The following is a 13,845-nucleotide window of genomic DNA, read 5'->3' as shown; positions in this document are numbered from 1 at the left end:
CTTTTTGATTGAGAGTTACAGCCACGAATCAGTTGGTAGCAATGTCACCGCTGAGTCAGATGGTTGTGGGTCCAAGTCCCACTCCAGAGACTTGGGTTGGATTGTCAAGTGCTGGTGGGTTTGGAACTGGGTGCGGACGTGATTTGAAAATCATGGTCCAGGAGGTCATCTCTGGAACTCGATGCCTCTGGGACAGTCTGAAGGGCGGGGGGAGGAACCAGAGACACTGCTCGCCTCCTATTAAGGGCCCTTTAAGCTCCTTTAGGAGCTTGTTCAGGGGCCGGCAGGGGGAATGGTGGGGGGGGGGAGGTTTCCGCACTGTAATTTTCAAATGGTATTTCAGTGTGCCCAACCAGTAGTGCACAGCCGTTAGGCAGAGGGCAAACTTTATTGTTGGAAGGTGAAAAGTTTTGTGCCCACAGGGATCTTGCACCGGGTCAAGTACAGAGCATTTTAAAAATTATTTTGGAAGCGCTGCCTCACCTCTTTATTCTGCAGTCCTGCCATGGAGCTGCCTGCTCTCATCGGCAAGGCAGCGGGAGGCCCCATCATGGCTGCCGCCTGCCTTTGCTGCTCATACTCCGCAGGCAGCTCCCACCTCCTGCAGGCGCTCGGCGTCATTAATTGGGCACCGGGCTCACCTTCAGCCCAAACAGCGTATTAGCGACATAGCTCAGGCATGGTGTCAGGACCCAGAAAACATCTGGGTGCCAGGTTCCTGACCTCATTTTGAAAATTCTCCTCTTGAGCACAAACAGCCAGGCTGAAACTTCAGTGCAGTACTGAGGGGGTGCAGCACTGTCAGAGGTGCCATGATTCAGATGTGAAGTTAACCCGAAGCCCCATCTGTTAATTGTGCATCAATTGATTAATTACAGGCAGGAGGAGGGTGTTAACTGGGGTTTTACTTGAGCACGTATAAGCAGACACTTACTGAGACTGGGGGAGGCTTTGAGTGAGGAGCTACATGTTTGTAATCCTTTTATTCTGCTCAATAAATGTGAAACTGAGTAAAGATCGGCTCCAGCATTATCCTTCCATAACCAGCTTTCTGGAATTTAACATCGTAGCAGAGGACGGTTGCCTAAAACTGAAGGAATTTTGTTTTAGATGGCTATTGTGGAAAATATGGCAGAAAGCAAGTATAAATTGTCAGGGTATGATTCCCCGCCAATGTTCTCTGAGTCTGAACCATATGACCCTCAGTGGAAGAATGAGGTGGATGTGTGGACACGGGTTACATCGCTACCAAAGACGAAATAAGTTTTGGCCTTGGCGTTGTCACTTCATCCCCAAAATAAAATCAGTAATAAAGTGTTTTTGTGAACTGGATGCTTGTCAGTCGGATACTGATAAAGGGTTGGATCTTCTGTTAGGATTCTTGGATGAAATTTACAAAAAAGATGACCTATTGAATGTGTATGAGGCATGGTCAGACTTTGATAGATTTTGGAAAAAAGATGGTTATTCAATGGAGGAATATATCATGGACTTTAACAAACTGTATAAAAGATTGAGGAAATTCAATTTGGAGATCCCTGGTTCAGTGCTAGCATTTAAATTGTTAGATTGTGCTAGGGTGTCACATATGGACAGGCTCTTGGTTCTAACTGGGGTTCGGTTCTTGGAAAAAAGACTCCCTGATGGATCAGATGTCTGCTGCCTTAAAGAAATTTCTGGGGAAACAGTCATTTCCTGCAGCCCTGGTAAAACAAACAGGACATTCTGCTGGGACACAAAGAATGGAGGAATCAATGTTTACTGGATTTTGAAATAGTCCAGAGACTGGACGCAGGTATAAGTGCAATGGAAGGATTAAAGACAGGAGGATGAGCATGAAAGCACCTTTAGCCGGTCTATTACAATGGAAGACAGAATTGGAACAGCAATCATAGGCAAATGAGTCCCAGGAATGCCCGAGGAACATTTAATAGGTGAGTCAGATGTGACTCAAATTATTATTAAGCAATGAACTGCCCTTAGCAGATCAGCAGAGTCTTCAAAATAACATGACGCAGAGAATTCTGAGGCAGAAGAAGATACTGATGAATCTGAATGAATTGTACTGGTCATGATGAGTTTTAGTCCTGTGATGAATGTGCTAGTTGCGATTCATTCAACTGTGTTGTATTAGATAGTGCATGCACATTGACAGTATGTGGAACAGATTGGTTAATATGTTATCTGGATTCACTTAGTTGTGAGGACTGACGCAAGGTTAAGTAGTATAAAAGTACTACCACCTTTAGGTTTGAAGATGAGAACACAGTGAAGTTACTGAAGAGTAGTAATTCCATGTAAAATAGCTGGAGTAAGCCATTTTATCAGTACTGATGTAATCTCTAGTGAGATATCTTTACTATTGAGTAAACCTTCTATGAAAAAAGCCACAAATGAAACTTGATATGGAACATGATAAGGCAATTGTTCTTGGAAAGTCACTGAATTTGCAGTTTACCCAGTCGGGGCATTACTGTATCCCCTTAACAAAACCTGATCTTTCTCGTCAGAGTGTTAGAGAAGTACTGATGGCATCAGATAAGAATCAGAGAGATAAAAAGCAAATTGTTTTAAAGTTACACAGACAAATAGAAAAAACCCTGCTAAAGGATTCAGGTGTGATTGATGAAGAGTATACGGCGATAATAGAAGAGATTAGTGAAAAGTGTGAAATCTGTAAAAAGTATCAGAGGACACCATCACATCCTATTATCAGTCTTCCATTGGCATGACTTTAACGAGGTAGTTGCCATAGATTTAAAGGTATGGGACAAAGACAAGAATATTTTCATTCTACATTTTATGGACTTAGCAACTAGATTTAATCTTTCTACAATAATAAATAGCAAGGAAAAAAGGGTGATTATAGATAAAATCATGGAGAAATGAATAGAGACTGGGCTTGGGGCACCAGCTAAGTTTCTGACTGATAATGGAGGGGAATTCGCCAATGACGAGTTCAGGGATATGTGTGAAAACATGAACATTATAGTTATGAATACTGCAGCTGGAAGTCCTTTCAGCAATGGGCTTTGTGAAAGGAATCACGCAGTGGTTGATGAAATGCTGCATAAAATCTTAGCTGACCAGCCAAACTGCAAGTTGACAACTGCCCTGGCATGGGCGGTTCATGTGAAGAATTTGCTTCAGATGGTTGGAGGATATAGTCCCCATCAATTGGTCTATGGGCGGAATCCCAAATTGCCTTCTGTACTCTGCGACAGCCCTCCTGCTCTAGAAGGTATTACAATTAGATCCCATTTTTCTACACATTTGAATGACTTACACGCAGGGAGATGGGCTTTCGTCAAGGCTGAGGTCTCTGAGAAAACCCGGAAAGCTCTGAAGCAACATATAAGGCCATCTGATGTGGAATGTAATTCAGGAGATTTGATGTATTATAAAAGAGAGGGTCAGAGGGAATGAAAGGGCCCTGGTAAGGTAATAGGTCATGATGGTAAGACAGTAGTTATCAAGCATGGAAACCAAACTGTTAAAGTTCATTCCTCACAATTACAAAATCTCAGAATATGAGCAGTTAATAGAGGAAATGATGCATCTTGTACCTCAAATGCTCAAGTGTTTTGTGACGAAGGTCCTGAGGAACAGAATATGGTAGATCAAGTAATGCGATGGATCATGATGCTCAGGAAGGAGCTATCGCATCCAAAGGCCAATTGCACTGAGTAGGTACTCGGGTGACATATATTCCAGAGGGGTCTAATAAATGGAAGGATGCAACAATTGTAGGACGTGCAGGAAAATCTACTGACAAGTTTAAATATTGATTGAATGTTCAAAATGATGGCCAAAAAGCAAGGTCCATGGACGGGCAGAATGGAGTGAAAGAGTGGAGGGTAAGAAAGCACAGTGCAAGTTCTGATAGTGGGTCTGGAAGTGACTCTTGTGTAAGAAAGTGATCACGTACTGGAGAAAGAGCCTCCGATAAAGTGCGAGGGAGATCTTACAGCAGTAATTCTGAAGACATCAAAGTGCTAATAGAGGCCATAGTTTGAACAGATTCCGCAATGAAACGAAGGCTAGAGAGCAGTCTTGGAATTGAACTAGAAGCAGACGTCTTCATGATCGTGAAGTTTTAGAGGCTGCCAATAAACTTGAGGATAAACTAATAAGAGAAATGAAAGATAAGGAATTAGAGAGTTGGAGAGAGTTTGGAGTTTATTCTGAGGTACCAGATAGGGGACAACCGGCCTGCCACATAGATGGATTTGTACCAAAAAAGTCCTTCCCGATGGAACTTATAAGGCTAAAGGGAGGTTAGTTACAAGGAGTTTTGAAGAGAGACTGGGTGATACTGATGTTAGAGTGGACTCTCCCACAGCTGGAAAAGTAATCTTGAAAATCTTTTTTGCTCTTTTGGCCACATATTCATGGGAATGTAGATCCATTGATATAAAAGCAGCATTTCTGCAGGGTGATACTTTTCAGAGAGAAGTGCTTCTGAAACAACCTAAAGAGGCAGCAGATACAGAAGGAAAATTATGGTCTTTGGCCTTAATGATGCTTCAAGGGTGTGGTATTTCTTTATGAGATCTGTTTTGTTAAAAATTGGTTGTGTTAAACTAAAAGCAGATCCTACGATGTTTTATTGGTTTTAAAGGGAAACTTTCAGGCATCTCCATGATGCATGTTGATGGTTTCTTATGGGATGGTACTGCGGATTTTGAGAAATATGTTATTAATAAGATTAGGACAGAATTTAAGATTGGGAGTCAGGCTTGCGGGGCCTTTAAATATATTGGTTTAGATATTAAGCAGACTAAGTCTGGAATAACTTTAAATCACCAATCCTATTTAGAGAGTTAATTATGCTAGGTCATTGCAGAAAGATGACAATATATCTAAAGCAGAGACTGAGCAATTGTGAAGCTTGATTGGTCAATTAAACTGGTTGTGCTCTCAGACTAAGCCTGATGCTAGACTTGATGTGCTGGAATTAAGCACAATGATGAAACATCCAAAAGTTGAGAATGTTTTAAGGGCAAATAAAACATTAAAAAATTAAATCTGGAGAAATGTGTATTCAATATCCCATCCTTAGGTGACCCAAAGAACATGAAGCTAGTCATTTTTAATGATGCTTCACCTGCTAATCTTCCTGATGGGTATTTGAGTGCAGCTGGCTTCATAATATTTCTGATGGGTGAAAATGGCTTGGGAAGCTAAGAAAATAAATAGGGTCGTTAAAAGCACTTTAGCTGCAGAAACACTGGCTCTTGTGGAGGCAGTGAATATGGGGTTCTATTTGTCTAATATTTTGGGTGAAATTCTGAACAAGGAACATACTGAAGATAGGATACCCATTGAATGTTATGTGGATAATTGTTCTTTGTGGGACAATGTACACTCTACAAAAAGTGTGAGTGAGAAAAGTTTACGTATTGACCTTGCTGGAGTGAACCAAATGCTGGGGAGAGAGAAAATCTCTAAACTTAAATGGGTAGATGCAAGTCATCAAATAGCTGATTGTTTCACAAAAAGAAATGCTATACAAAGAAATTGTTAGGGGTGCTAGAGGAGGGGCATCTCACAATGTAATACTTTGTACCTAATATGGAATTTATTTTGATTTATTTTGAAATGTTCTTTGAGCATGTTAAGAATTTGTACATAATATGGAATTTATTTTGAAATGTTGTTTCAGCAGATTAATCTAAGTTTTAATATAAAAGAAAGAAGGGAATATGTTAATTGTGTATCAATTGTTTGATTATATGCTGGTGGAGGGTATTACTGAGGGTATCACTTACTGAGACTGGTGGAGAGTTTGAGTGAGGAGCTACATTTTTGTAATCCTTTTATTCTGCACAATAAATATGAAACTGAGTAAAGATAGGCTCCAGAATTATCCTTCCATAACAAGCTTAACACTGTCTGCCCTCTCGGGTGGATGTAAAGAATCCTATAACATGATTTAAAAGAAGAGCTGGGGAGTTAACCCTTGTGTTCTGGCCAATATTTATCCCCCAACTAACATCACCAAAACAGATTAAATGGTCATCATCACATAGCTGTTTGTGGGAGCTTGCTGTGTGCAAATTGGTTGCCACATTTCATCCATTACAAAAGTGACCATGCTTCAAAAGTATACTATAAAATATACTATACAAGTAACTATAAAGCTTTTTGGGATGTCCTGAGGACTTCTTTTTTTCTTTTTTGCCCATTTTTAATTGCTAGCTTTTTGAACTTCATGATTGGTTGTCAATCACTGACTATTTGCTCATTGATACCTGATCCATTCTGATTTGCTACTATTTTATGAATGTGGAGTCTGGGCCAATCAGGTGTCAGTATGAAGAAGAATTTGCATATAAAGAAGGGTAGTACACAAACTGCGATGGACAAAGAGTAGTGTAGATGTAACTTGTTCATTGGTGGCTTGGCGTATTGTAGGGAAAAAAATAACAGCTGCATTGGAGGAAACTTAGGTGCAGGTTGACAACAGACGTAACATCTTATCAGTACAGACTCTCTGACTGCAGCCTGGAGTGGGGCCTCTACCGACAATTCTCTGACTCAGCTGCGCTCACTGAGCCAAGCTGACACTTTTGAAGTATACCAGGGGGCTGTCACTTCCTGTGTTCCCCCAGCAACAGTCAACACCTTCAGGAAACGAGGGGCTAAAAAACAAACTTTATAAAAAGTTGTCCCAATGCTTAACTATGTGTTACTTGGAGTGAGACCTTGCTCAGACTAAACAGTATTAACATGAGCAATAGTAATGTATATGGTCTACAATAACAACTTGTATTCATACAGCATCTTTTACATCGTAAATCACCCTGAGGTGCTACGCAGGAGCATTATCAAACAAAAAAATGGTCGTGATGAGAGTGGCTATAATATCACAGCTGCAATGACATAAACAAGAGTGGCCAAACTCAATGGGCTGGATTTTACTAGCGCGCCACAAATCGCGACGGCGCGCTTTGAAATCGGCGGTCTGCCCGGAGTAGCCGCCGCTGAGCCCCCGCAATATTTCGCACAGGAGCTCATTTAAATGGAGGCAGTGGAATGGCCGCCCCCATGACGTAGAGGGGGGCAGCCAGTCCGTACCCAGCAATGGCGTCCAGCGCCACCGCACAGGCGCCGCCGCCATTTTTAAAGGCTGCAAGCCCTTACCAGCAATTTAAATTTTTAAAGGGAACATTACCTTTAATTTAAATAAAAACATTAAAGTACACATCAAAGTCCCCCTTCCAACCCCCAATCATCAACCAATAAATTTATTTCCCTCTCCCCCCCACCCACCCCGAGAAACCATTTTTGCCAGTCCCGACCTTTCACCCCCAAACTTTATGATCAACCCCTTCCCATCATCCCCTCAGCCAATGGAATAAGTTTCCTCCGCTCCCCCGATCTCCCGACCTGAAAATTAAACCCCTCCCACCTCCCCACCAGTGCCTCGCCTTGAATCCCCAAACGGGGATGGGAAGGCGCAGGACTTTGGCAACCGGCCGGAATATCAGCATGGGACGGCCACCTGCTCCAGGTAAGTTAATTAACATGTATTTGCATAAATTTTATTTGGCAAATGAAGGCCACAACGCTCGGCAGCAGAGGGGACGCACTGAGGCCTCGCCACCGCTGGTGAAATGCGGCAGGGCCTTCTCGACGACGGGGGTCATGGCAGGCCTCTCCCGGAAGAATTTTCTGGGTCCCCCCGCCACAACCCCCAATGCTGGAGGGCCAGTGAAATTCAGCCCAATGTGTTTACAAAGTTAAAGTTACATAGATTAGCTGAAATTTAGCAAAACGCTCACATTATTTTACTATTTAACTTACTTGCCAGGTAAGAAAATACTTCCATGACCAAATGGTGTGAAACTAGCCAGTAAAGTGGGCTGTATTGCTGAATCAGTGAAGATATTGGTGTAAAATGCTCCTTCGCAGGAAAGGCCAGAGTGACTGCGACAGACTGCAATATTGCCTGAAGGGTAACTGCACCATAAGTCAAGGTGTAATTCATAGATAATGTCTTCATTGACACGTTCTCACACACACAAGGAATAGTTCCAAATATTACATAATAATACCTGGTTAGCTATCAACCTCCCCTCCCCCATCACCTCACCCCCATCCTCATCCCCATCCTCACCCATACTCACACTCACCCTCACCCCCACCCCTCATCCTCACACTCACCCTCATCCTTGCCCACTCAATCTCACCCTCATTCTTTCCCGCTCAACCTCACCCGCACCCTCACCCCCTCACCCTCCCCATCACCCTCACTATCAACCTCCAACCCTCACCAGTGCGCTCACCCACATGCTCACCCTCATCCTCACCCCTATCACCTTAACCCTCACCATCATTCAAAGCCTCACCTTTTTCCTCGTCAGGTAGAGAAGTTTAGGGAGTGAATTTCAGAGCTTAGGGCCCAGGCAGCTGAAGGCACGGAGGCCAATGTTGCAGCAATTAAAATCGAGGATGTGTAAGATACCAGAATAGAAGAAGCACTGATGTCTCGGAGGGTTGTAGGGCTAGAGGGGGTTATAGAGAAAGGGAGGGCAAGGCCCTGGAGAGATTTGAAAACAAAGACGAGGATAATTAAAATGGAAGTGTTTTTAGATGGAGTGTTAGTGTAGGTCTGAGAGCACAGGGGTGCTGTGTGAACGAGATTTGGTGTGTTAGGATACAGGCAGCACAGTTATGGATGAACACAGGTTAATGTAGAGTGGAAAATGGGAGACCAGAGAGGAAAGCATTGGAATAGTCAAGAGGTAACAAAGGCATGGATGAAAGTTTCAGCAGCAGATGAGCTGAGACAATGGCAAAATCAGGCGATGTCACAGAGGTGGAAGTAGGCTGTTTTAGTGATGGTGCAGATATGTGGTTAGAAGCTCATCGCCAAGTCAAACACAGCAGCAAGGTTGTGAACGGGTCTAGCTCAGCTCCAGACAGTTGCAAGGGACAGTCACTAGGAAACGGGGAACTACAGACCTGTTAGCCTGACATCAGTAGTAGGGAAAATTCTCGAATCTATTATCAAGGATGTTATAACTGGCCACTTAGAAAATAATGGCAGGATTGGGCAGAGTCAACATGGATTTATGAAAGGGAAATTATGTTTGACAAACCTGTTGGAGTTTTTTGAGGATGTAACGAGCAGAATAGATAAGGGGAAACCCATGAATGAGGTGTATTTGGATTTTCAGAAGGCTTTCAATAAGGTCCCACACGGGGGGAATTGGGGATAATATAGTGGCATGGATTGAGAATTGGTTAATGGACAGAAAACAGAGAGTAGGAATAAATGGGTCATTCTCAGGTTAGCAGGTTGTGACTAATTGGTACTGCAAGGATCAGTGCTTGGGCTCCAGCTATTCACAACTTATATCAATGATTTGGATGTGGGGAACAAATGTAATATTTCCAAATTTGCTGATGACATAAAACTAGGTGGGAATGTGAGTTGTGAGGAGGATGCAAAGAGGCTTCAAAGGGAATTTATACAGGCTAAGTGAGTGGGCAAGAACATGACAGATGGACTATAATGTGGAAAAATGTGATGTTATCCCCTTTTACGAAACAGAGTTAGTGGCAGGACCAAGACAGTTGCTTCAGTTTTCCCAATATTTAATTGGGGGAAATTTTGGGTCATCTAATACTGGATGTTGGACAAGCAGTGTGACAAACCAGAGACAGTGGAGGGATCGAGAAAGGTGGTGGTGAGGTAGAGCTGGGTGTCATCAGCATACATGTGGTACCCGATGTTGTGTTTTCCGATGCTGTGACCGAGGGGCAGCATATAGATGAGAAATAGAAGCGGCCAAGGATAGACCCTTGGGAGGGCTCCAGTTCACCCTCAACCTCCCATCATCCTCACACTCACTCTACACATCACTTGAACCCTCACCTAAACCCTCCCCTCACCCTAACCCTCACCCACTTCATGACCCTCACCATCCCCTTCAAACTCACTCTCACCCTCTCCATCACCCTCACTCTCACCAACCCATCACCCTCACCATCCCCTTCAAACTCACTCTCACCCTCTCCATCACCCTCACTCTCACCAACCCATCACCCTCACCATCCCCTTCAAACTCACTCTCACCCTCCCCATCACCCTTACTCTCCCCATCATCCTCACCCAAACCTTCACATCATGAGGAAATAAAGGCAGGAGTAGGCCATTCGGCCCCTCGAGCCTGCTCCATCATTCAGCTAGATCATGGCTGATCTTCTACCTCAATGCCATTTTCCCTCACTATCCCCATATCCCTCGAAATCGTTAATATCTAGAAACCTATCAATCTCGGTCTTGAATATACTCAATAACTGAGCTTCCAAAGTCCTTTCGGGTAGAGAATTCCAAAGATTCGATGCTCTCTGTGTGAAGAAAGTTCTCCTTATTTCAGTCCTAAATAGCCTACCCCTTATTCTGAGACTGTGTCCCCTAGTTCTAGACAACCCCAGACAGGGGAAACATCCTTCCTGCATCAACCTTGTCAAGTCCTGTATGCTTCAATGAAATCACCTTTCATTCTTCTAAACTATAGGGAATACAGGCCCAGTCTCCTCAAACTCTCCTCATAGGACAATCCCACCATCCCAGAAATCAGTCTAGTGAACCTCCGTTGCACTCCCTCTATGGCAAGTATATCCTTCCTTAGGTAAGGAGACCAAAACTGTACACAATACTCCAGATGTAGTCTCACCAAGGCTCTATATAATTGCAGCAAGACATCTTTACTCCTGTACTCAAAACCCTTGCGATGAAGGCCAGCATACAAGTTGCCTTCCTAATTGCTTGCTGCACCTGTATCTTAGCTCTCAGTGACCTATGAACAAGGACACCCAGATCTCTTTGGACATCAACACTTCCCAATCTCTCACTGTTTAAGAAATACTCTGCATTAATATTTTTCCTACCAAAGCGGATAACTTCACATGTTTCCACATTATATTTCATCTGTCATGTTCTTGCGCACTCACTTAGCCTGTCTAAACCCCCTTGAAGCTTCTTTGCATCCTCCTCACAATACACATTTCCACCTAGTTTTGTGTCATGAGCAAACTTGGAAATATTACATTAGTTCCCCACATCCAAATCATTGATATAAATTGTGAACAGCTGGGGTCCAAGCTCTGATCCTTGCAGTAACCACTAGTTACAACCTGCCGACCTGAAAATGACCCATTTATTTCTACTCTCTGTTTTCTGTCCATTAACTAATTCTCAATGTATGCCAGTATATTATCCCCAATTCCCCCCTGTGTGGGACCTTATTGGAAGCTTTCTGAAAATCCAAATACACCTCATCCATGGGTTCCCCTTATCTATTCTGCTAGTTACATCCTCAGAAAACTCCAATAGGTTTGTCAAACATAATTTCCCTTTATTAAATCCATGTTGACTTTGCCCAATCTTACAATTATTTTCTCAGTGGACAGTTATAACATCCTTGATAATAGATTCTAGAATTTTTCCTACTACTGATGTGAGACTAACAGCTCTGTAGTTCCTCAATTTCTCTCTCCCTCCTTTCTTAAATAGTGAGGTTACATTTGCTACCTTCCAATCTTCAGGAACCAATCCAGAATCTATGGAGAAAAGCAAAATACTGCGGATGCTGGAAATCTGAAATAAAAACAAGAAATGCTGGAAATACTCAGCAGGTCTGGCAGCATCTGTGGAGAGAGAAGCAGAGTCAGTTCCGAAGAAGGGTCACTGAACCGTAACGTTAACTCTGCTTCTCTTTCCACAGATGCTGCCAGACCTGCTGAGTATTTCCAGAATCTATGTAATTTTTTAAGATGATCACCAACACATCCACTATCTCTACAGTCACTTCTTTCTACACTCTGGGATGTAGATCATCCAGTCCAGGGAATTATCAACTTTCAGTCCCATTAATTTCTGCAGCACTACTCTTTTTTATTAGTACTAATTTCTTTCGGTTCGTCATTCTCAGTAGTCCTTTGGTTCTCTAGTATTTCTGGGAAGTTTTTTGTATCTTCCTCCTTGAAGACAGACACAAAGTATTTGTTTAGTGTCTTTGCCATCTCCTTATTCCCCATTATAAATTCTCCTGTCTCTGCCTGTAATGGGCCCACATTTGTCTTTGCTCATCCTTTCCTTTTTATACACCTATAGAAGGTTTTACAGTCCGTTTTTATGTTTCTCACTAGTTTACTTTCATATTCTATTTTCTCTTTCTTTATCAGTTTCTTGGTCCTCCTTTGCTGAATTCTAAAATGCTCCCAACCCTTAAGCTTACTACTTGTTTTTGGCAACTTTATAAGCCTCTACCTTTGATCTAATACAATCTTTAACTTCTCTTTTTAGCCATGGTTGGATCACCTTTCCTGTTGGGTTTTTATGCCTCAAGGGAATGTAAATTTGTTGTAATCTATGTATTAATTCCTTCAATGCTAGCCATTGCCTGTCACCTGTCATACCTTTTAAGGTAGTTTCCCCATTGACCACAGTCGACTTGCCCCTCATACCTTGGTAGTTTCCTTTGTTTAGATTTAAGACCCTAGTTTGGGATTGAACTGTATCACTTGCAAACATAAAGTTCTATCATATTATGGCCTCTTTTCCTTTACAACAAGGTTATGTATTAGTCCTTTCTCATTGCACAATACTAGATCTAAAATAACCCATTCTTTAGTTGGTTCCTCAACATACTGACTGTTCTAAAAAACTATCTCATATACATTCCAGGAATTCATCCTCCACAGTATTAAATGCAAATAAGGTTTACCTAGTCTATATGTAGATTGAAGTCCCATGATTACTGTATTACCCTTGTTACATGCACCTCTAATTTCCTGATTAACCCTACATTACTACTACAGTTTGGTGGCCTATAAACAACTCCTACTAATGTTTGCTGCCCCTTGCTGTTTCTTAGCTCTACCCAAACTGATTCTACACCTTGATCCTTCAATCTAAGATCCTCTCTCACTAATGTACTGATCTCATCCTTTATTAACACCACTACCCCACCTCATTTTCCCTTTTGCCTATCCTTCCTAAATGTCAAATACCCTTGAACATTCAGTTCCTGGCCTTGGTCACCCTGCATCCACCTCTCCGTAATGGCAATTAGATCATACCTGTTTATTTCTATTTGTGCTGTCAATTCATGTACCTTGTTGTGAATGCTGTGTTTGTTCAGATAGAGTGCCTTTAATTCTACCTTTCTATTATTTTCACAATCTCTAGCCTTATCTGCTGATGCACTGTTTGGTTTATAAACTCTGACCCTTCCTGACACACAGATTATCAATTCCCTTATTGCTACCTTGCCCTCTTGCCCTCTGCTCTCTCTTTAAATTGTCACATCTTCCCTCAATTGATCCCTTGTCCCCTCTCGACCTCTTGCCTCCACTATTTAGTTTAAAGCCCTCTCTACACACTCACCCAAGCCCTCATCCTTCCCATCACCCTCACCATCCCCTTCAAACTCACCCTCACCCTCCCCATCACCCTAACCTGAACGCCCACCCTCCCAATCACCCTCACCCACAACCCTCACCATCCCCTTCAAACTCACCCTCACCCTCCCCATCACCCTAACCTGAACGCCCACCCTCCCAATCACCCTCACCCACAACCCCGCCATTCCCTTCAAACTCACCTTACATGTCCCCATCACCCTCACCCTCTGCCACATCTTCACGAAACCCTTCAAACTGACCCTCATCCACACCCTCAAATTCACCCTTACCCTGCCCCTCCTCATTCCCATCACCCTCACCCGCTCAATTTTAACTGCCCACCTTGCCTTGACTGGTAGAGTTAAAACTGACCCCCTAATCTCCAACCCCTGACTGATTAATCTTTATTTTTTCCCTATCTAA

At 42.8% G+C, this 13,845-nt stretch overlaps 1 protein-coding gene across 1 annotated transcript in view; it reads right to left on the bottom strand.

Annotated features, from left to right (window-relative positions):
- The window catches only part of LOC137384913 (uncharacterized protein C3orf20-like), a 190,954-nt gene that overhangs the window by 91,424 nt on the left and 85,685 nt on the right, over positions 1–13,845 (bottom strand). Inside the window, exon 6 of the mRNA XM_068059621.1 lies at positions 7,810–7,965. Within this exon, the coding sequence (XP_067915722.1) occupies positions 7,810–7,965 (156 nt within the window). The remainder of the gene's footprint in view (positions 1–7,809; positions 7,966–13,845) is intronic.

The sequence above is a fragment of the Heterodontus francisci genome, chromosome 27, assembly GCF_036365525.1.
Source record: "Heterodontus francisci isolate sHetFra1 chromosome 27, sHetFra1.hap1, whole genome shotgun sequence".
Taxonomy (NCBI): Eukaryota; Metazoa; Chordata; class Chondrichthyes; order Heterodontiformes; family Heterodontidae; genus Heterodontus; species Heterodontus francisci.
This window is presented reverse-complemented; position numbering and strand designations above follow the sequence as displayed.